The sequence below is a fragment of the Notamacropus eugenii genome, chromosome 1, assembly GCF_028372415.1.
Source record: "Notamacropus eugenii isolate mMacEug1 chromosome 1, mMacEug1.pri_v2, whole genome shotgun sequence".
Lineage (NCBI taxonomy): Eukaryota > Metazoa > Chordata > Mammalia > Diprotodontia > Macropodidae > Notamacropus > Notamacropus eugenii.
In genome coordinates, this window is record NC_092872.1 from 192,703,971 (window position 1) to 192,725,285 (window position 21,315).

The window sequence follows — 21,315 nt, forward strand, 5'->3', positions numbered from 1 at the left end:
AATACATTTCAGTCAGGGGCGGCTTTGTCCTCAGGCTACCAACCCCTTGGCTGTATTGGAGCCTGTCTTGTTTAGGTGTGTTTGCACTGTCTTTTCCCAAGGTTACAGTGTCTCCTGTGCTCATTAGAGGGTGCTTGCCTACAAGTTCGTAGCCTGCTCTCCTTTTCCATTGTTCTTTCTCATAGGACTGTGATGCTGGCCATGGTTCAAAATTTAGCTAGGAAATGAAAATAAAATATCAGAATTATGGGAATCTCTATAAGTCTTTGCCCCTACCTATATCTGAGAAATTCTTTTCAATCTGACCAACTTTCTGTATTTCATAGCATTCTACACTGTACTCACACACATATTCATCATACAAAAAAAAGGATTTAGAAAAGAATTTTTAAGAACTCAGTATAGCACTCTGATGGCTTCATCCTCTCAGTTCTTTCAAGCATTTCTTAAAATAGAAAATTTTCTTCTCAACACTTCTCATTTTACTCGGGTGATGAAAGGATTGGGGGCAGGAGTTGTGAGTTCGAGGACCTCATTTTAGAGGGCTGAAGAGTTATTCAGCTAGGACAGAGAAACATTGTAGGGGGGGCAAGAGAAATTAGTACCTCTTCCATCTCACCATTTGAAATCTCTAGAATCTGTTAGTCCAGGTACCCTACAATTAAGCTCTGCTTCTGATCTGACTCAGGTGCTAATTCCCCAGAGTTACAGAAGGCATTAAGCATTACTGGGTCTCAGCCCCTTTACCCATTCTGGTATTGGGAGATTCCCGCTGAATCACTACACAGAAAGACTTGTGTAGCTCAGTGAGTTATGCCTTGCAAGGTTACCCAAGATGGACAGGTCCTAGGGTTCTGACAAAAGATGATCCTTTTGTAGCAAAGAAATAAATAGAAGGAAATGGCAAACCATTCCGTTGTCTTTGCCAAGAAAACCCCACGGGCAGTACTAAAATGATAAAAGAAATGACACTGGATGATGAACCCTCTGGTTAGAAAGTGTCCAGTACACTGCTGGGGAAGAGTGGAGGACAACTACAAGTAGTTTTAGTACTTATGAAACAGCTGGGCCAAAATTGAAAGGAAGTTCAGCTGTGGATGTGTCTGAATTGAACACAGAAGATGAGTCTTCCTCAGTCCAGGCTGGTGCTCTATCCAGTGTGCCACCTAGCTTCCCTACTCACTCCCTTAAGCACAAAACTGATGCTCAGTTTGACTCCCCTTTTCCTCAGTACTCATATCTAATCAGTTATCAAGTCCTGTAGTTTCTAGGTCCAGCATATTTCAGATCTGTCAGGTTGTAAGGTTTTTTGTTGTGTTTGTTTTTGCTTTTTTCATTTATAGCAGCCTAGTTTAAATATGAGCGTGTACACACACACGCGCACACACACACGCATGCACACACACTCCTGCAGTCTTTCCCCTCTTGGATTTGTCCTTCACATTGCTGTCAGATTAGTCTCAACTGTACTCCGCTCACATGCGACTCTTTTGCTCAGATCACTTCAGTGACTCTCTACAACCTACCAAATAAACATTTTAGCCTGCCTTCACTCCTCTCTTCTTTACCTTATAGCACCTGCCTTTTACTTGTGCAGTACTTTTACTGATTGACCTATTTGCTCTTCCTTGCACATGATCAAGACTTTCCATCCCTCTTTGTAACTGTGTTCAAGATGTTCTCTACTTGGAAATCCCTTTATCTCCCGTCTCTCTCTTTGCGATTTTACCTGTCCTTCAAAACCCAGATTTAATGCTACTTTTTCCAGGAAGCCTTTGAATTATTTCACTCTCCTCCCTTTCAGAAATTATCTTTCCTTCTCACCTTGAACTTCTCTTGTGGGCTTATTATATATGTAGTCTGCACTATGGTTATTGTATTATTTGTCTGCTTGTCATTCATTTCAACAAATGTGCAAGGCCCCTTCTGGATTAGAAACTCCATGAAGGAAGAGAATGTCTTATTTAGATTTTATTTTTCCTAGCACCTAGTATGGTGGTTTACAGACATGACATAATAAATAGTAGGTAAATAAATCAGTTTTAATACAGTGTAATTTTCAGTACCTCTTTAAGTAGTATTGAGGAGAACCATGATAATACCTTTATTATCACTCAGCTATCAAGGAAAATTTTGGATGTTCAGCCATGCTTCGTTGTGTTCCTAACTTAGAGTTAATGTTTTACTTTATTGTTACATTTTCCTGTAGAGACATGAAGCTATTTTTGTTTTTAAGAATAATTGTGTTTTATTTGCTTCTTTAATTCTGCAGTATTAATATTTTAATCATTTGCTATGTTCCAGTTTCCCTAAACCTGAAGATACAAAATTATCTTGTGAAACAAAGAAAATAGAAGTAAATAAAGAGGTATGACACATTTCTCTTTACCTTTAGATTTAGAATTTGGACCAAGTTTTTGCTGAATTCAAAGTAAGCGAACTTTATCATCATCAATGTACTTTGCTTCTTTGGACTTTTTTAATAGTTTTGATGGAGCAATGGTATACCATTATATACAGTATTAAGAGTAGAGCCAAATGTTGCCAGAAATCATTTGTAAAATTTGTTTAAATCTCTCCAGGGAGAATCCTCCCTTCGTTCCAAAAGAATTCTTTATGTATGCTCTCCAATTGTGAGTTCTGACCTTTCAACAAATATATAGGAAGGCAGTCACTCCATTGATGCCAATTCTTTGTTAATATGTGGGCTAGATCGTTACAAAGCACTACAAATGTAGCCTCAACAAGTTATTTAACCTAGTTTTGTACAGCCTACTTTACTTACTCTCTATATAATTATGAAGCTTTCATCTACCTCTGAAAAGTTCATGTTAAGATACTATTAATATACATTTCCATGTATGAAAAAGGAAGCACAGAATAAATTATTTTATTTACTAGAAATTTAGACTGTTTTGTGGCTGGGCAACATCACATATTTCCTTTAAAGTATTTGTTGAATATTTGGAGTAGAATGAAAGTAAAGACTGTCTGTGTTGGTTTTTAGGATTTAATTTTTCTCAAGTCTGAGTAGTAAAACTGCTTTTAAGGATTCTGGGAATTTTTGCTCCATGCATTATAGCATGAGAGTCAGACCTTTTAAGTTAGTAACTTTCTGTTTCTAAACAGGATGATTATCAACTTGGAATCACCACAGAAATAATAGGATGTACTAAGAAAATAATGTTTTCTGATTTACAAAATCTGCAACTAAGAAAAACTATGGAAGTAAAGGTATTAATTACTTACGTAATGTGTTCAAACATTTTCAAAGGATTGTAAATGGTTACTTTTTTTATATCCCCAGCCACCTTTTTTTTCTTCATTGTCCATACTTGGTGAATTTATGATACTTTTCTTTGCAATTTTCATTGATAAAATATTTAATATAGATTCCATTTGCAAGCTGTTGGGAATAGTCTGAATCTTTTGTTTATAAAATGTTTCTAAGAAGTTTATGTTGCGGTTGAATGTTAGTAATTGTGTATTTTCATTCTTACTGCCAAAAAGGGTACAGTTACTGAATTCAAGCACCCAGGTGAATTTTATGTACAGATCTGTTCTTCAGAAGTTTTAGCATGTATCAGAAAACTTTCTACAAGTTTGAAAGAATCATATATGAACGTGATGCCTCAAGAAGAATACATCCCTATTAAAGGGGAAATCTGTGTTGCCAAGTACTCTGTGGATCAGGTAATCTCTAAAATGAAACAATAATAAGTAATAACTACTGTACACATTTTTTTTTTACCACTTTATCATTTAAATAATCAGTAGGGATACCAGTGCTTAAAAAAAATCTATTAAGAGTTAAGTCTAATCTCATTTCCTCTTTTATACTTGTACTGTTTGCTAGTTGTAGGTTAGTGACTTTTTTTAATTGCTTGTATATAATCATTTGGAACATAAAATGGACAATATTTCAGATAAAATATTTCATTGCACATCCTAAAATATACAGTAATTGTAATAAATTTTTAGAGAGGCTTCTTGAGATTCCTTGGAAAGAAAAAAAAAACAAGTTTTTCTTTAATGCCTACTTAGAGTTATGGGACTTCTTTCCATTTGTGTAAAACATAGATTAATTGAATTTTGTCTCAGATTTTGTAATTTTATAACAAAGCAGTATGTTTCATTTTCCTGTAGACCTGGAACAGAGTAATAGTACAGGATGTTGATGTGCAGCAGAAGAAGGCACACGTATTATATATTGATTATGGAAATGGAGAGGTTATTCCAATAAGCCAGATTCAGCAGCTGAACAAAAATATTGAACTTTTCCCCCCCTGTGTGAGTTCATTTTTGTTTTCCATTAAGCTCTTAGTAGTGTAAGATTTAATTCTAGGGAATCCAAGATTTCCCTACAGGTTTCAATGGGGCACTGTGAACAGGTTTTAGGAGTGATATTTTTCCCTCCAGAATATTAATTACAAAATTTTATCAAATCTGTGGGAATTTTAGATTTTGAAAATGCATGTAACATGACAAAACTTACCCAGTTTCTTTTTCCTTTATCTTAGTGGCATGCTTCCTAGATCATAACGTATAGATCTCTGTTCATATTTGAAAGACAAGTTATAAATGTTGATTGATTATACCCAAATTAATTTAGTAATTGTTGGCATGAGATGTATTACTTTGGAATGACTAGTTTTAGTGCTCTAATATGCAGGTTGTATTGTGAATTCACGTATGCAACATTATCTTTGCTTGTTCTGTCCTTTGACTACATCTGAGGGATAGCACTGGGGTAGTAAAACATTAATGCATACTCTTTGAAAACCTCATTTTCTTTCCTGTTCTTCCTTTTTTCTCCTTTCTTCTTCTTTCCTGCCCCCTTCTTCTCCCCCAGAACCCCCCTCATTCCCACCCCTTTCTCTCTCCTTAGGAGTAGGGATCTATTCATTATGTTTCTGTCCCTTGAAACATAGTAGGTGCTTAATAAATATTTAATTATGTTTTTCCTTTTAAAAAATATGTGTATTTATTAAAGTTTTGATCACAGATGAGGGATTATTTGCACTTCTTAGTATATAGTTTTATTTTTTTAATTAGTTAAATGTAATTTAGTCATAGAAATTCTGAAATTGTTCATCTTTTCTACAAGTAGTCAGACTTAGTGTGATGAAGATGAGATACTATACAATGAAGCTGGAGAGACTGTGAATGGCTTTAAAAGCCTAAAATAGAAGTTTTACATGACTGATATTGGAAATAAGTTTTACATGATTGCACATAAATAACCTATATCAAATTACTTACTGTTTTAGGGAAGGGGAGAGGTGAGGAAGAGAGAAATTTGGAAACTCAAAAAATTTTTTAAATGCATGTTAAAAATTGCCTTTACAATGTAATTGGAAATAATAGAATACAATTTAAAAGTAAATAGAAGTTTTATGTTTTATCCCAGAGGCTATAGCTAGAGCCTGCAGTTAAGTTAAAAATTGTTTCATATGACATAAAATAAAGGGGTTTTAAAAAGATTTACTCCTGTGATTTCTGTAAACCAAAACAACTACAAATAAACAGGATGTAGTGCGTATTTGTACAGTGGTTGAAAAGGAAAAGTTTTTTTATGAAATTTTAAAATTTTACTTAAAAATTTGAGGTTTCTGGATAATGCTTCAATGTAAAACACAAACTTCACTGTCTTTATAGGTTCTTAAAGAGGAAAATCAGTTGTTATTGCCCATCCTTTCTCTCTAGAATACCTTTCATCTCTTTCAGGCCATAAAATGCTTTGTTGCCAGTGTAATCCCAGCAGAAGGAAGTTGGAATGATGAGTGTACCGATGCTATTAAACCTTTAATAGTAGAGCAGTATTGTTCTTTTAAAATTCTTGATATATTACAAGAAGAAATGATTTCTTTTGCTGTTGATGTTTTGCTTCCAGGCTCTGGTAAGATCAGAAAATAATTTCTCTATCCGTCTGTAGAATTTAAAACATTTCAGTTTTCTCATTTATTTTCCAAGTATTGCTAAGAAGAAGATGAGGAAACATGAGACTCATCCCAGTCATTTTTAATAGTCTTTTTTTTAAATTTGGGAAAGAGTTTCTTTCCTTCCCTTAAGTAATTGATGTGTAAGTCTGGTCAGTAAAGTTTCTTTGAGCAGTCTGTGCAGATTTGTATTTCATCACTGTATTAAGCAGGTACTGTAAGCACCTAAAAATAATTGGCCTTTATAAGTTTTTTAAGAACTTTGTATTCTAGACTTGTAGAATTTAAAACTAGTCTTCCTGGATTCAAGCCTAATGAATTTGAAATGGTGGATTTTAGTGAATTCAGTTAATATTCTACACTTAACACTGATTTCCCTTTCAGTGTCTGATATCACATCATTGCTGATTTTGAATTTACGTGATATATGTTGAAATTACGGGAACTGAATAGAGCATGGGCTTTGGACTCAGAAGGACCTGAGTTCAAATGTGGCCTCAATCACTTACTAGCTGTGTGCAAATCACTTTACCCCAATTTTCTCTCGAAAAAAACTCAAACAAAAAAAAGAAATCGCTGTTAACTCTTGTCAGGCCTTTTAGAAAACACATTTTATAGAAGTTTTTTAACTATTAGCTAGTTATATGATTTACCACTATTTGACTGATATGTATGTATAATTTAAAATATCAATATTTGAATATCTCTTCAGAAAACTTGATAATCTTACTTTTACTGTATTTTCAGTAATTCTCACTGAACATAGCCTTTAGGCATGTTAAGTAATTACTATTTTAAGGTTCATGCTTTTTTACATTATGCAACATTTCCCATTTTTTAATTTTATTTTTTAAATAGCTAGCTATCTCCCAGAATCCGTAAGCTCAAAAGACCTTCATTTACTAAATATTTCAAGTCTTGTTCTTTGTACCCCATTTGTTGACAAATAATATTTGAAGATGTGTAATCTGTACCATACTATTTGATAAAAAGATACATATTTTTAAAAGAAATAATCACCTTTTTATATCATATAGGAAAACACTTAGACCACGTACTTTTGGAAATGGGGTATGGTTTGAGATCCATGGGACAAAATTCCAAGGTGCAAAATTCAGATAAAAGTGAGTATAAATGTTGTTGAAATATTTTTGTCAATAATACTGACTTCAGATGGAGATAATTATTCCTGTTTGAGATTGTGGAATAAAATCTCTTTATTATTGCTTTCCCCCACACACCATATAGTTTTTGTTCCATGTGTAGTAAGTCACCCTCTTAAATTTAATTGTGAAGAAATATTTTTCTCATTTTGTTTTAAATGAGGTCATACTTAATAATTTGGGGGAGAGGATAGACTTCTTTTGTTGGCATGAGGTTCAGAAACTTACTTGTGTAATTCAATCTTGGACAGTTGATCAGGTACTGAGAGGACACTAAGTGACCAGAGGCAGACTTCAACGTCTGGTCCCCCTGGAGTCAAAGGCCAGACTTCTTCAGTAAACCACATTATTTAAAATAAGAATGGACATTTCCATAGTGCTTTTAAGGTTTACAAAATGCTTTCTTCATAATAGCCCTATGAAAGAAGTATTGAAAATAGAATTAGTTCTACTTAAAAAAATAAGGTTCAGAGAGATTCTTACTTTTCCTTGGTCATAAATATCAGAACATGGATTTTTCAATTCAGTAAACTATTATTAAGTACCTTCTTTATGCCAGGCACTGTACTGGGCACTGGAGATACAAATAAGATATACAGCCCTTGACCTCAAGGAGCTTTACTATCTAATGGGGAAAGACAACACACAAAAGGAAGCTGGAAAGGGGAGGGGATTGATTCTAGGAGGTACCTGGCACAGGGGAGTCATGTTCTTTGGAGTTCAGACCAAGCAGAACAGAAGATTGAATGTGGAGGGTTTTAATTGATTTTCCTGATTCTTTTCCAGCACTGTCCTTCAGAAAAAATTTTGTTCCTGGTTTGCCAATTTTGTTTTGTAATTTTTAATCTGTACTTCCCTGATTTATTTCCCTTATGATATGCTGATTCTATACAACTGATAAATATTATGGAGGGTTAAGCTTAAGACCTTGATTTAATTTTTGTAACTGTAATTAAAACACAAATTAATTGATCCTAATTGTTTGTTATTTGAATTTTCTGGGAAGACGATTTTGAAGATTCTGGAGAAAAAATAAGCGAAGATACAACACTGGCTGAGTGTAAAAGTAATCTCATTCCAAAGGTGTTGTCCCTAAATGTTGGAGATGAATTTTGTGGTGTTGTTGCTCATATTCAAACTCCAGAAGACTTCTTTTGTCAACAGCTACAAAGTGGTCGTAAGTAAATTTCATTTTAACCACTAGCTGAAGAATGTCAGCACCCTTCCCCTTGTATATTTCTTCATATATTTTCTTACGAATTTACAAATGGATATTTGTATTTTTAAAAACTTTCTGAGGGGTAGCTAGGTGGTGCAGTGGATAGAGCACCGGCCCTGAAGTCAGGAGGACCTGAGTTCAAATCCGGTCTCAGAAACTTTACACTTACTAGTTATATGACCCTTGGCAAGTCACTTAACCCTGATTGCCTTGAAAAAAAAAAATAAAAACATACCTTCTGTCTACAGGTCAGCTTGCTGAACTTCAGTTATCTCTCAGCGAGTACTGTAATAAAATGTCTGCCCAGTCTGACTTTTATCCAGCCATTGGAGATATCTGTTGTGCACAATTCTCAGGTAAGAGAAAATTATAGAGCCAATTGTTATGTTTGATGAAGACCGCATCAATCCGCCTTGGCCCACTGCTATTAAGGATTTTCAATAAAATTATCCATTTTCTTCTCTTTAAGTGATCTGTTGTAATTGGGACTAATTAAGAGCAATAAAACTAAGAGCAATAAAAATAAATTTTTCAGAGTTTGCACCAAGTATTAGCAACAGCTAAAGCTAAATTCTCAAAATAAATTTTAAAAAAAGCAACTGAGGCAGAGCCAGGTTGGTGGAGTAAAGGTAGGAACCCAACTGAGCACTCTCAATTTACCCTCCAAACAACTTTAAAATTAAACACCTCAAATCTAATTCTGGAGTGACAGAACTAGCAAAAGGTTGGGTTGAAACACTTTCTCAGCTTAAGATAATGTAGGAGATTGGAAGGAAGGTTCTGCCTGGGGTGGTGGGCCTAGGGCATAGTGCAATATAGGTTGTACCCTAGCAAACCAGCAGCAGACTTTGGAGGCAGTTCAACAGTAGCAATGGCAAACTGTGAGTGAGTTAGATGACTAATCAGAAGGAGATTACAGTGGATCCTTTGCTGGCACTGCATGTAGGACCCTGTTGCAGTCTTAGGGCAAAAGAGAACGCAAGTCCGCTAACATTTATGGCCATAGGGGAGCAGGGTCCCTGGTCACAGTTCCAGAGTGGAGAATAGTGCTTGTGGTTGCTCACAGGAGAATCGGGGTCCTGTTGTCAGGTTTAAGGCTTCAAAGACTGTTTTGGCTGTCCACATAGCAGAGCATAAGCCCGGACAACAGCGACTGCACCTCTCGTTAACTGCTACAACACTGGATGAACTGACAACTTATAGGTCCAGTAGAATTAGCTTTGAAAACAGAAGCACAAAAAAATCTGAAACTTGGGGACAGTGCCTCGTACACTCAGGAGCAGAACCCAACTTTAACATCAAATAAAAAGTCAAGAAATAGTCTGGAAAAACAAGTAAAAAGAATCTGACCATAATGATTACTTTCTGTGGTAACAGGGAAGACCAAACTCTGATCTCAGAAGAAAACAACAAAATAAAAACAGCTATGTGCAAAGCCTCAAAGAAAAAACTATTGGTTGGACACAAGCCCAAAAAGAATTCCTGTAAGAGCTCAGAAAGGTTTTAAAAATCAAATAAAAGAGAGAAAAAATTGGGGGAAAAATGATAGCGATAGAAAAAAATCTTGAAAAAAGAGTCAACAACTTGATAAAGGAGGCACAAAAAAATACTGAAGAAAATAGCACCTTAAAAAAACAGAATGCCAAACTGTAAAAGAGACACAAAAATCCACTGAAGAAAACTCCTTTAAAAAGCAGAATTGGCCAGATGGAAAAAGAGGTATAAATGCTTATTGAAGGAACTAATTCCTTAAAAATTTAGATTGGGCAAGTGGAAGCTAATCTAATGATTCCATGAGATGAAGAAACCAAAGAAAATTGAAAGAATGAAAAAAATTAGGAAAAAACTGTGAAATATATAATTGGAAAAAACAACTGACCTGGAAAATATATCAAGTAGAGATAGGCTCAGAATTACTGGACTACCTGAAAGACATGACCTAAAAAAGAGCCTAGACATCATTTTTCCAGAAATTATAGGAAACTGTCCCAATATCCTAGAAATAGAGAGTAAAATAGGAATTGAAAAAATCCACTGGTAACCTCAAGAGCTAAATAGAAATTTTTACATTCAAATAGAAGATTCAAGAGAAGTGGAACAAGGTAACATGAAAGAGAAATCGTAAGGGATTCAATAAAGTTAAACTATATACATATTCCCATATGGGAAGGTGATACTTGTAACTCCTAGTAACTGTCATTTATTAAGGTGGTTAGAAGGAGGCAAAAGGCACAAGTGTGAATTGACTATGATGGGATGATTTTTGAAAAATGAAATTAAGGAGTAAGAAAAGGATTCACTGGGAGAAAGTGGAAGGTTAAATAGGGAAAATTATCTCATGTAGAAGAACGGCTAAACAGAGAACTTTTATGGTGGAGGAGGAGATGGGGGATGATAGGAAATGCTTGAACCTTATTCTCATCAGAATTGGTTCAAAGAGGGAATAATACACACTCAGTTGGGTGTAGAAATTTATCTTACCCAAAAAGGAAGTAAATGGATGAGAAAAGGGGGAGTGATAGAAGAAAGAGTAGATTAAAGGAAGTAGTAATCAAGAGTCAGATTGACTTTTGAGGAGGGACAGCTTAAAAAGATCAAGAAAATGATAAATGGGGAAAAACTAGGATTAAGGGAAATAGATAGTAATCATAATTATGAATGGGATGAATCACCCAAAAAACCGAAGCAAATGGAAGAATGAAGTAAAAATCAGAATCCAGCAACATGTTGTTACAAGAAACAGACACACAGAGTAAAAATAAAGGGCTGCTGAAGCAGAATCTTTTATGCTAAAAAAGCAGGGATAGCAATCCTGATCTCAGAAAAAGCAAAGTTAGACCTAATTAAAAGAGATAAGCAGGTATTACATTATGCTAAAGGTACCATAGTCAATGAAGTGTTACCAATACTAAACATCCTGAACTATCAATACTGAGCTATACCATCAAATGGCATAGCATCCAAATTCTTAAAGGAAAAGTTTAATGAGTTTAAGGAGGAAATAGACAATAAAAATGTACTGGCAGGGGACCTCAACTTGAGAAGATGAATCTTAGAAATGTTAGATATGATAGACCTCTAGAAAAAATTGAATGGGAATAGAAAGCAGTGTATACCTTTTGTTCACCTTCACAAAAATTGACTATTTTTAGGACATTAGAAATCTCACAGCCAAATGCAGAAAAGCAGAAATATTAAATGCACCTGTTTTAATGCAGTGAAAATTATATACAATAAAGGCCATGGAAACAGCTGATATCTAAACCAGAAAGAATAAACAGAGAAAGAAAACTATAGATCTTGTTTCCCTAATGAATATTGATCCAAAAAATGTAAATAAAATACTAGCAAAGAGAATACAGCAGTGTATCATACACTGTAACTAAGTGGGATTTATTTCAAGAATGTAGGACGTGTTCAGTGTTAGAAAAACTATTAGCATAATTGACAATATCAATAACAATAAAAAGTCATGATTATCTCAATAGATACAGAAGTTTTCGACAAAATATAATGCCCATTCCTATTAAAAATACTAGCGAACATAGTAATAAATGGAGGGAGCTTTCCTTAAAATAAGTATTTTCTAAAACCATCAGCAAGCATTATCTGTAACGGGGATAAACCAAGCAAGGATGTCCATGATCACTACTGTTATTCGATATCATACTGGAAATAAAGCTATAGCAATGAGAAAAGAAAAAGGAATTAGAAATAGTGAGAAAAGAAAACTATCACTCTTTGCAGATGATTTGATAGTATACTTGTAGAGTATCAACTAAAAAACTAGTTGGAATAATTAACAACTTTAGCACAGTTGCAGGATATAAAACAAACCCACATAAGCTATTGGCATTTCTAGGTATTGCCAACAAACTCCAGCAGCAAAGATAGAAAAGTTGCATTAAAAAATGTAAACAGTATCAAATATTTGGGAGTCTGTCTGCCAAGGCAAACCTGGGAACTACCATAATTGCAAAGCATTTTACACAAATAAAGTCAGATCAAAAAAAGTGGAAAAACATTAGTGGCTCATGGATAGGCCAAGCCAATATGATAAAAATGACAATTCTACCTAAATTAATTTATTTATTCAGTGCCATACTAATCAAACTACCAAAAATTATTTTATAAACTATAAAAAATAATCAAATTCCCCTGGAAGAACAAAAGATCAAGAATATCAAAAGAATTCATGAAGAAATGTGAAGGAAGGTGGCCTAGCAGTGTCAGAAACCAAAATGTATTATACAGTGGTCATCATCAAACAATCTGGTACTAGCTAAGAAACAGATCAGTGGAATAAATTAGGTACACAATACACAGTGGTGTGTATTGATGATCAAAATAATCTAGTGTTTGATGAACCTAAAGATCTAAACTTTTAGGACAAGAATTCAATTGATTGGAAAACTGGAAAAGATTGGCAGAAACGAGATACAGACCAATATTTCACACCACTTATGCCAAGATAGGATCAAAATTGGACATAAACATTAATACCATGAGCAAATTAGGGGAACATGGAATAGTTTACCTGTCAGATCTATGGATTAGGGAAGAACTTATGACCAAATGACGCGGCATTGTGGGATGTAAAATGGATCATTTTTATTATATTGAATTAAAAAGGTTTTGCACAAACAAAACCAATGCTGCCAAGATTAGAAGGAAAGCAGAAAATGGTGATAGTGGGGAATTTTATAGCAAGTTTCTGTGATTAAGGCCTTATATCTGAAGTGTATAGAAGACTGAGTTTAATTTATAAGACTATGTCTTTATGCAATTGATAATCAGAGGTTATGAAGAGACAGTTTTCTGATGAAGAAACAAAGCTATATGCAGTCATGAAGAAATGCTCTAACTTGCTGTTGGTTAGAAAAATGTACATTGAAACAGCTCTGCAGTACACACCTCACACCTATTTAATAAGATGGAAACGGAAAATGATAAATGATTGAGAGGATATGGGAAAGTTGAGACATTAATGCACTGTTGGTAGAGTTGTGAACTGATGCAACCATTCTGGAGAATAATTTGAAACTATGGTTTTAAAACTGTGAATACCCTTTTACTCATCAATATCACTATTAGGTCTGTATCCCAAAGAGATAAAAGGAAAAGGACCTAGTGGGTATAAAATATTTATAGCAGTTCTTTTTGTGGTGGCAAAGAATTGGAAATCAGGGGGATACCCATCATTTGTAGAATGGCTGAACAAGTTGTGGTGTATAATTGTGACAGAATGGTATCATGCTTTAAAAAATCATGATTACATTGCTTTCAGAAAAACCTGAGAAAACTTGGTTGAACAAATATAGAATGAAGCGAATAGAACCAGGAGAACATCGTACATAGTAACAGCAGTATTGTATGATGATCAGTGTGAATGACTTAACTATTCTTAGCAATAAACGATTCAAGACAATTCTGAAGGACTTGGGATGGACGATGCAATTCGCCTCCAGGGAAGGAATTGATGGAGTCTGAATGCAGATCAAAGCATACTTTTTTTTTTACTTTCTTTTTCTTTTTTTTCTTGGTCAGTTTTCTATTGCAACATGGCTAATATGGAAATGTTTTGCATCACTGTATAGCCTATATCAAATTGCTTGCCTTCTCATGAAGGGGGGTTGAAGGGAGTTTTAAAAGTTTCAGAAAACATGTTAAAATTGTTTTACATGTAATTGAGAAAAATGAAAAAGTTTAAATTTTCCAAAAAGTAATCAATCTTTTGTATCTTTTAATGCTTATAGAATTATGAACTTTTCTGAGATGTCAAAAAATGAGTTACTAAGCAAAGTTTTCTCAGTACTGTACTATTGTACAATAGAAGCAGTGGAGTTAGTTCAGTGTATAGAAAACTGGCCTCAGAGTTAGGAAAACTTGTGTCCCAAGTCTTGCTCTGAGTGGATATAACTCTAGGCAAGTCACTTAACTGCAGTGGATCCAGGCAACTCTCTAAGTTGTACATCTGCACTGGTAAAAGCAGTTTCCTCACCACGGTTTCTTCTGATAGTGGACTCACAGTTTGGACTGGAAAAACATATACAAAATTACTCTATAAAATTTATTGTATCATAGCTATATCTTGGATGTACCATTTCTTTTTAACCTTTCTGAAGTCAGTCAAGACAGAAGTTGTTATTAAGTGGCTACTCTGTGTCTGGCCCTGTGCTAAAACACTGGGGATACAAAGGACAGAAAATAGTCCTTCCTCTCAAGGAACAAAACAGCTGTACAAACAAGACACATGTTGGATGAGTTGGGGATGATCTCATAGGGCAGGCTCCGAGGTAAAGGCTTCTCTCTGAAAGTAGGAGTTGAGCAGAGACCAGAGGTACACCAGGAGTTGGAGATGAGGAAGGAGAGAGATCCAGGCACTGGGAATGGTCAGAGAGGATGCCAGGAGCAGAACAATTGGGGTATGAACTTGGGAATTGGAGCTGTTTTTTTCTTGTAGAGATTTGGATAGAGGAAGACATAATTTTTCTATTGCATAGTTCTTTATTTTTGTGACATAAATTGTTGCACACTTACCACCAAAATGAGGTTCTGTTGGGCACATTGTGAGTATATAGTAAAGGACTGTTTAGAACCTAAAAAACTTTTACATAACAGAGTTCATATATGCTCTGAAATGAAAGTACTTCAAGACATGTTGGCAAAATAGTACATTTGAGGAAGTGATGGCTAAAGAAGAGATGTGCTACTCCTGTTAAAACAGATTTCTAGATTCCTTAAAATACATTTAATATTAAATAGATGTGTTACTATAAATGTTAGAAAAATATTTTGGTTCTGACATGTATATGTATATATATATATATATATATATATATATATATATATATATATAAACATATATATATATGTCTATTTTTCAGAGGATAATCAGTGGTACCGTGCCTCAGTTCTAGCATATGCTTCTGAAGAGTCTGCTTTAGTGGGCTACGTTGATTATGGAAATTTTGAAATCCTCAAATTGAATAGACTTTGTCCCATGGCAGCAAGATTATTGGAATTGCCAATGCAGGCCATAAAGTGTATCTTGGCAGGTATGAAGTAGTTAAACATTTTTATAACGTTTCAGACTAAAAAATTACCATATGGCAGTTTATAGATTAAAGCCGAAAGTAAAGATGTTGCAGTTAGAGTGAAAAGAGTATTGCTTTTGCTTGAAAGCTGAAAAGATTACAAGAGGGGATGTGAGATCTATACTATTAATTTCTATAAAGGGATGAATTTTACCCATAATTTAAAAGAAGGTGACATGAAAGGAATAATTGGGAATTCATACTATGATTTCTATAAAAGTATTTTACTCATTATTATATTTTATTTTGGTTCTGTGCCTCTGTTGTTGAATTATTGCTTTAAGAATAAGTAATGTTTTTAATGTTTTAATGCTTTAAATAAGTAATGTTTTAAAAATAACTGTTTTAAGGAGTGAAGCCATCATCAGGAATCTGGTCATCAGAGGCAATTTGTCTCATGAAAAAATTAATACGAAATAAGATGATTACAGTGAAAGTTGTAGACAAGAAGGAAAATAGTTCTGTAGTGGAACTTATAGATAAGTCAGTTAAACCCAGCATCAGTGTTTCTAAAATCCTCATCGAAGCCGGCTTTGCTGTAGGAGAAGGCAAGATATGGACAACAGATACATTCGGTGACCTGAGAGAATTTAGTGGTAAGTAAATACTTGATTAGTAACTCTTAATAGCATATATATAGTAGAGTACTAAATGGGAAGTGGTCTAAGTTCAACAAAGACATGAATAAAACTATGAACATATTTAACTGGTAACTTGGTTCGGAATTCATTTAAATATCAAGTAGGAAGCCTTGTCCTCAAGGAGTTTGCATTCTACTGGGAAAGACAAGAGCATTCAAAGGATAGACAATACTAATACAAAATAAGTAAAACATAATTTTGGGAGAGTGCTAGTGGCTGCCAAGATCAGGAATGGTTTCATAAAGAAGTTGGTGCCTGATCTGAGTCTTCACGGACGTAAGGGATTCTGAATGCCAGGTGAAGGCCACGGAGAGAGAGTGTTCCGGGCCTGAGGCACAGCCAGCGAAAAGAACAGCAAGGAAGGAGTAATGTGTAATGAAGCTAGAAGGGTAGGATGCTCCCTCCTCACCCCTCCCCCCCACATTGAGCAGGCAAGTAGTTAGATATAGGTTATACACGTATGGTCATGCAAAATATATCCAGAATAGTCATGTTGTGAAAGAAAACATAGGCAAAAAAAATTCAGGAAAAATAAAGTTAAAAAAATTTGTATTCAGACACTACTAGTTCTTTCTCTGGAGAGCGATAGCATATTTCATCAGAAGTCCTTCAGAACTATCTTGGATCATTGTATTGCCAAGAACAGCATTGTCTGCCGATCATCTTACAGTACTGCTGTTACTTCATACACAGTACATTTCACTTCGCATCAGCTCATGCAAGTCTTTCCAGGTTTTTCCGAGACCATCCTGCTCGTCATTTCTTATCAAAATCTCAAACCACAACTTGTTCGGCCATTCCCTGATTTATGGGCATCCCCTCAATTTCTAATTCTTTGCCCCTAGGAATGAACTGCTATAAATATGGATCTATATCAACACAGGTCTTTTTCCATTTTTTTTTAAATCTCTTTTAGGATATAGACCTAATAGTGGTATTGCTAAGGCAAAGGATATGCATGGTTTTACAGCCCTTTGGGGTTCCAAATTGTTCTACAGAATGGTTAAATCAGTTTATGACTCCAGCCACAGTACATTAATGTCTCATTTTTCCCCACGTCCCCTTCAACATTTGTCATTTACCTTTTCTGTCCTATTAACCTATCTAATAAGTATGAGGTAGTACCTCAGAATTGTTTTAATTTGTATTTTTCCAATCAGTAGTGAGTTAGAATGTTTTTTTGTATGGCTGTAGATATGTCTCCTGAAAACTGATCATGTCTTTTGACCATTTATCAGTTGGTAAATGGTTCTTATTTTTACAAATTTGACTCAATTCTCTGTATGTTTGAGAAATGAAGCCTTTATCAGAGAAGCTTGCATCAAAATTTTTTTCATAATTACTATTACTATTTCCCTCCATCCTATCCCACCTCCCCCATTTATTCTATTTTCTCTCTCCTTTCACCCTGTCACTCCTCAAAAGTGTGTTGCTTCTAACTACCCCCTTCCTTAGTGTGCTTTCCCTATCATACCCCTGTCTCTTATCCCCTTCCCTCTTTCTTGGAGGGTAAGATGTCTATATATACTCAATTGAGTGTTTTTGTTATTCCCTCTTTAAGCCATTTTTGATGAGAATAAGATTCACTCACTCCCCCTCACCTCCCTTTTCTTCCCCTCTGCTATAAAAGCTTTTCCTTGCCTCTTTTATGTGAAATAATTTACCCCATTCTACCTCTCCCTTTCAGATGAGGCCAAGTTTTGAAGAGTTTAAATGACAGAGGAATTTATGTATTTGATATTAGTATTAGTTACATGTTATGTTGCATGAATTAAGTGAATTATAACTAGTTCTTCAATAGGAAGTCACTGGAGTTAGAGCAGGGAGTGACATGGTCCAACCCATAAGAAAAATTACTTTGGAAAAACTCTAGGAAGAATTGTATTAAGTGATATATAGTGAAGTGAGCAGTGAGCAGAACGAGAACAGTTTTTATAGTAACAGTATTATAAAGATCATCAATTTGAAAAGATTTGCTAGCTCATCAATATGATGACCAACTGTAATTCCACATAGCCAATAGACTTGGAGTACAGATTGAAGTATAATTTTCTTCTCTTTTTCTGTTCAATTTTGGATACGACAAATGCAGAAATTTGTTTTGTGTGACTACACGTATTTTTAAGATGTGATTTTTTTTTTGTTTTCTTGATGAGTGGGGGAGGGAGAAAGGAGAGACTTTGAAACTGAAAATTGAGTTTTTTGGGGAAAATAAAGTTAAAAAAGGAATATCACTAGCAGCTGTGTGGAAAATAGATTGAAATGGGGAGAGATTTGCATCAGGGAGGTCAATTAGGAAGCTTTTGCAATAGTTCAGACAGGTAATGCAAGTTTGAACTAAAGTGGTGGTTGTATGAATAATGAGAAGCATCAGGTAAAAATTATGCTGGGGGTGGGGCACAGAAACAAGATTTGGCAATCCTTTGGGAATATGGGGTGAGATACACTTGAGTTGAGCATAATACCGAAGTTGCAAATCTGGATGACTGGAAGAATGGTGGTACCCTTGACAGAAATAGTGAAGGTCCAAGATGACCAAGTTACTGAATTGGAGATAGCTATGTGCTATCTAATTTGGAATGTGTAATACACAGTTGAAGATGCAAGAACAGTCAGGAGAGAGGGTAGGGCTGAATATATAGGTCTTAGAGTTCTCTCCATAGCAATGAGAGAGACAGGTATTTGAAAAACAAGAGGAGAGTGATGGAGAGAGCATCTGAAGAAGGGAGGGAATTGAGGTCAAGGGCCCATGTAGAGAGCTGTCTTGCTAAAGAGAGGAGAGTGGGAGGTGACGTGGGTTTTGAAATGGAGTAAAGGAATTAGAACACATTTTTTGGACAGATCCAAAGTTACCATTAGAAGACCAAGGGTTAAACTTACTGTTAAAGGTAATATCCAGTTGAAGCAGCTAGGTGGCACAGTGCATAGAGCACTGATGCTGGAGTCAGGAAAACCAGATTTTAAATCTACACCCATACACTAGCTGTGTGACCTTGGGCAAGTCACCTAGTCTCTGTGCCTTAGTTCCTCATGTGTAAAAATGAGAAGGAAATAGCAAAACACTCCAGTATCTTTATCAAGAAAATCTCAAATGGCGTCACAGAGAGTTGGACACAGCTGAAAAACTCAACAACAGCCAAATGACAATCAGAAATGGATAACGTGACATATTGGACAGAATCCTGAGCTTCAAGTCAGGAACCCAAGAGTATGAGTCCTACTGGACACTTGATTAGCTGTGATTGACCTTGGGTAAATCGTTTACTGCCTGATCACAAAATCATAAATATAAAGCATAAAAGGCTTTTGGAAGCTATTGATAAAGAAACTGACACAAGAGACATCAAATGACTACATGGCAAGTGTCTGAGGTGGGATTTTAACTTGAGTTTCTTTAACTTCAAATCCTACCTTACTATGCTCATGCAATCCTCATTTAAGCTGCATGTATGGTCTGTTAACTTTGTTGGGGAGAAGGCCATCCAGCTTTTCCTCCAGGACCCTGATGAAGGGGAATCCCTGTGACCTTCGGAGTCTATTACTTTCCTGTTTTCACTGGTCTTCTTATCTTCTTTCTTTGTTCCTTCTCCCCCCAACATACAGACAACATAAACTCTGGTATACCTTTGCAGCATGTGGGTAAGGCATGGCAGGTGATAAGGGATACATGAAAAAAACTGTAAGAATGGTCCTTACCTTCAAAGAGTTTAAAGTCCTAGGAAAAGAGAAAAAATGTATGTACAAGTAACCATAACATTAAAATAAAAGATAGCTAATAGATATAAAATACTATGTATTTGGGGTTCTTTTGGCATTCTAAAGTGGTTCATTTTTTGTCTTCATAGCTCCTTTAACTGCAGAGGAAAGAGTGAATAAATTTGAATGGACTTGGGTTGAACTAACTGTTAATGAGACTGTAAATGTTATGGTTTGTATGTTATATAATCCTGGAGAATTCTATTGTCATATACTTAAAGAGGATGGTAAGTTACTTACACTTCTCTACCAATTTATCTTTATGTAGTCTTCATTTTACTAATATGTTGCTATATTTGACACAATGATAAACGTTCATCTCATTAAAGGAGAGAAGTAAGTTATTTTTTTGTTTTTAAGAGATAATTTACTTCAAATAAGTTGACTTTCATGCTCCTGTGTTAATGGTTCTGTCATCTCACTGAGGTAGGGGTTTCTTCCTGTAGTGCTAATCATAACCCATCCAGGTCCTCTCACAAGTCCTCCAGACGATCTGCCAAGTGTGATAGAAACATGTCTTTATGATTTTATTTAACATTATGTGAGTACCAATGTAGCCTGTGTTATTCCTTGCTCTTAATACATAACCAAACCACCTACTTTTCCAATCACATATCTGGATGATTTCTCTTCCTGTGCATAAGTCATATGCTAAAAGCACCACTGCAGTATTGTAACCTGACATTTGATTCTTTGCAGATTAAGATGCTGCAGGAGTTGGAAACATCATAACACCAGGAAAATATTAGTATTTATAGGTTTCTTGTTTGAGATATTTCCTTAGTACTCCTTAGCACTACATAGTTTCTCAAGCACGATTCATTCTGCTTTCTAACTCCCATTTGTTTCCATGTCCAGATTATTGTCCAACTATAGTGTTTATCTAAGATTTGTGTATTATTGGATCATTTCAGTGGATTTTTAATAAAACTGTTTTAATCATGCTTTTTTAAAAAAAGGTTTGTTGCCTTTGGTTCTTGTATCATAGTCATTTCCTGACACATAGTAGGTATCTCATAAACGCTTGTTTCCTTTCTTTCTTCCTCCACTCCCTCTATATTATGTCTACATAGGGACCGCTAGGTGGTGCAGTGGATAGATCATCAGTGCAAGAGTCAGGAGGACCTGAGTTCAAATGTTACCTCAGACACTTGACACTCACTAGCTGTGTGACCTTGGGCAAGTCACTTAACCCCAATTGCCTCATCCTGGGCCATATCCAGTCATCCTGATGAATATCTGGTCATTGGGTTCAGACGGCTCTGGAGGAGAAGTGAGGCTGGTGACCTGCACAGCCCTCCCTCACTCAAAACAAAGTCAAGTGCAAGTCATGTCATTATTTCTCTGATGGCATGGTCTTCTTTGGCAGTGAAGGACGAACACACACACAGCCATTTCATCTTAAATCTTTTTCAACAGTGTATGGCACATTTTATGTCCGTAGTTCCTTGTCTCTTAAAAAAAAATTTTTTTAACCATTCAAACACATAGATAAATGAA

The 21,315-nt window shown here is 35.3% G+C and overlaps 1 protein-coding gene across 7 annotated transcripts in view; it reads left to right on the forward strand.

The window, feature by feature from the left end:
• Nucleotides 1-21,315, forward strand: part of TDRD1 (tudor domain containing 1) — a 73,291-nt gene that overhangs the window by 25,049 nt on the left and 26,927 nt on the right. For 6 of the 7 annotated variants that reach the window (XM_072623113.1, XM_072623130.1, XM_072623128.1 and 3 more), the window contains 11 exons: nt 2,305-2,368; nt 3,130-3,234; nt 3,511-3,693; nt 4,147-4,290; nt 5,728-5,899; nt 6,977-7,063; nt 8,109-8,279; nt 8,570-8,677; nt 15,209-15,379; nt 15,769-16,014; nt 19,905-20,042. In XM_072623113.1, coding sequence (XP_072479214.1) covers nt 2,305-2,368; nt 3,130-3,234; nt 3,511-3,693; nt 4,147-4,290; nt 5,728-5,899; nt 6,977-7,063; nt 8,109-8,279; nt 8,570-8,677; nt 15,209-15,379; nt 15,769-16,014; nt 19,905-20,042 — 1,589 coding nt within the window. The remainder of the gene's footprint in view (nt 1-2,304; nt 2,369-3,129; nt 3,235-3,510; nt 3,694-4,146; nt 4,291-5,727; nt 5,900-6,976; nt 7,064-8,108; nt 8,280-8,569; nt 8,678-15,208; nt 15,380-15,768; nt 16,015-19,904; nt 20,043-21,315) is intronic. The other variant, XM_072623145.1, reaches the window with a different exon arrangement.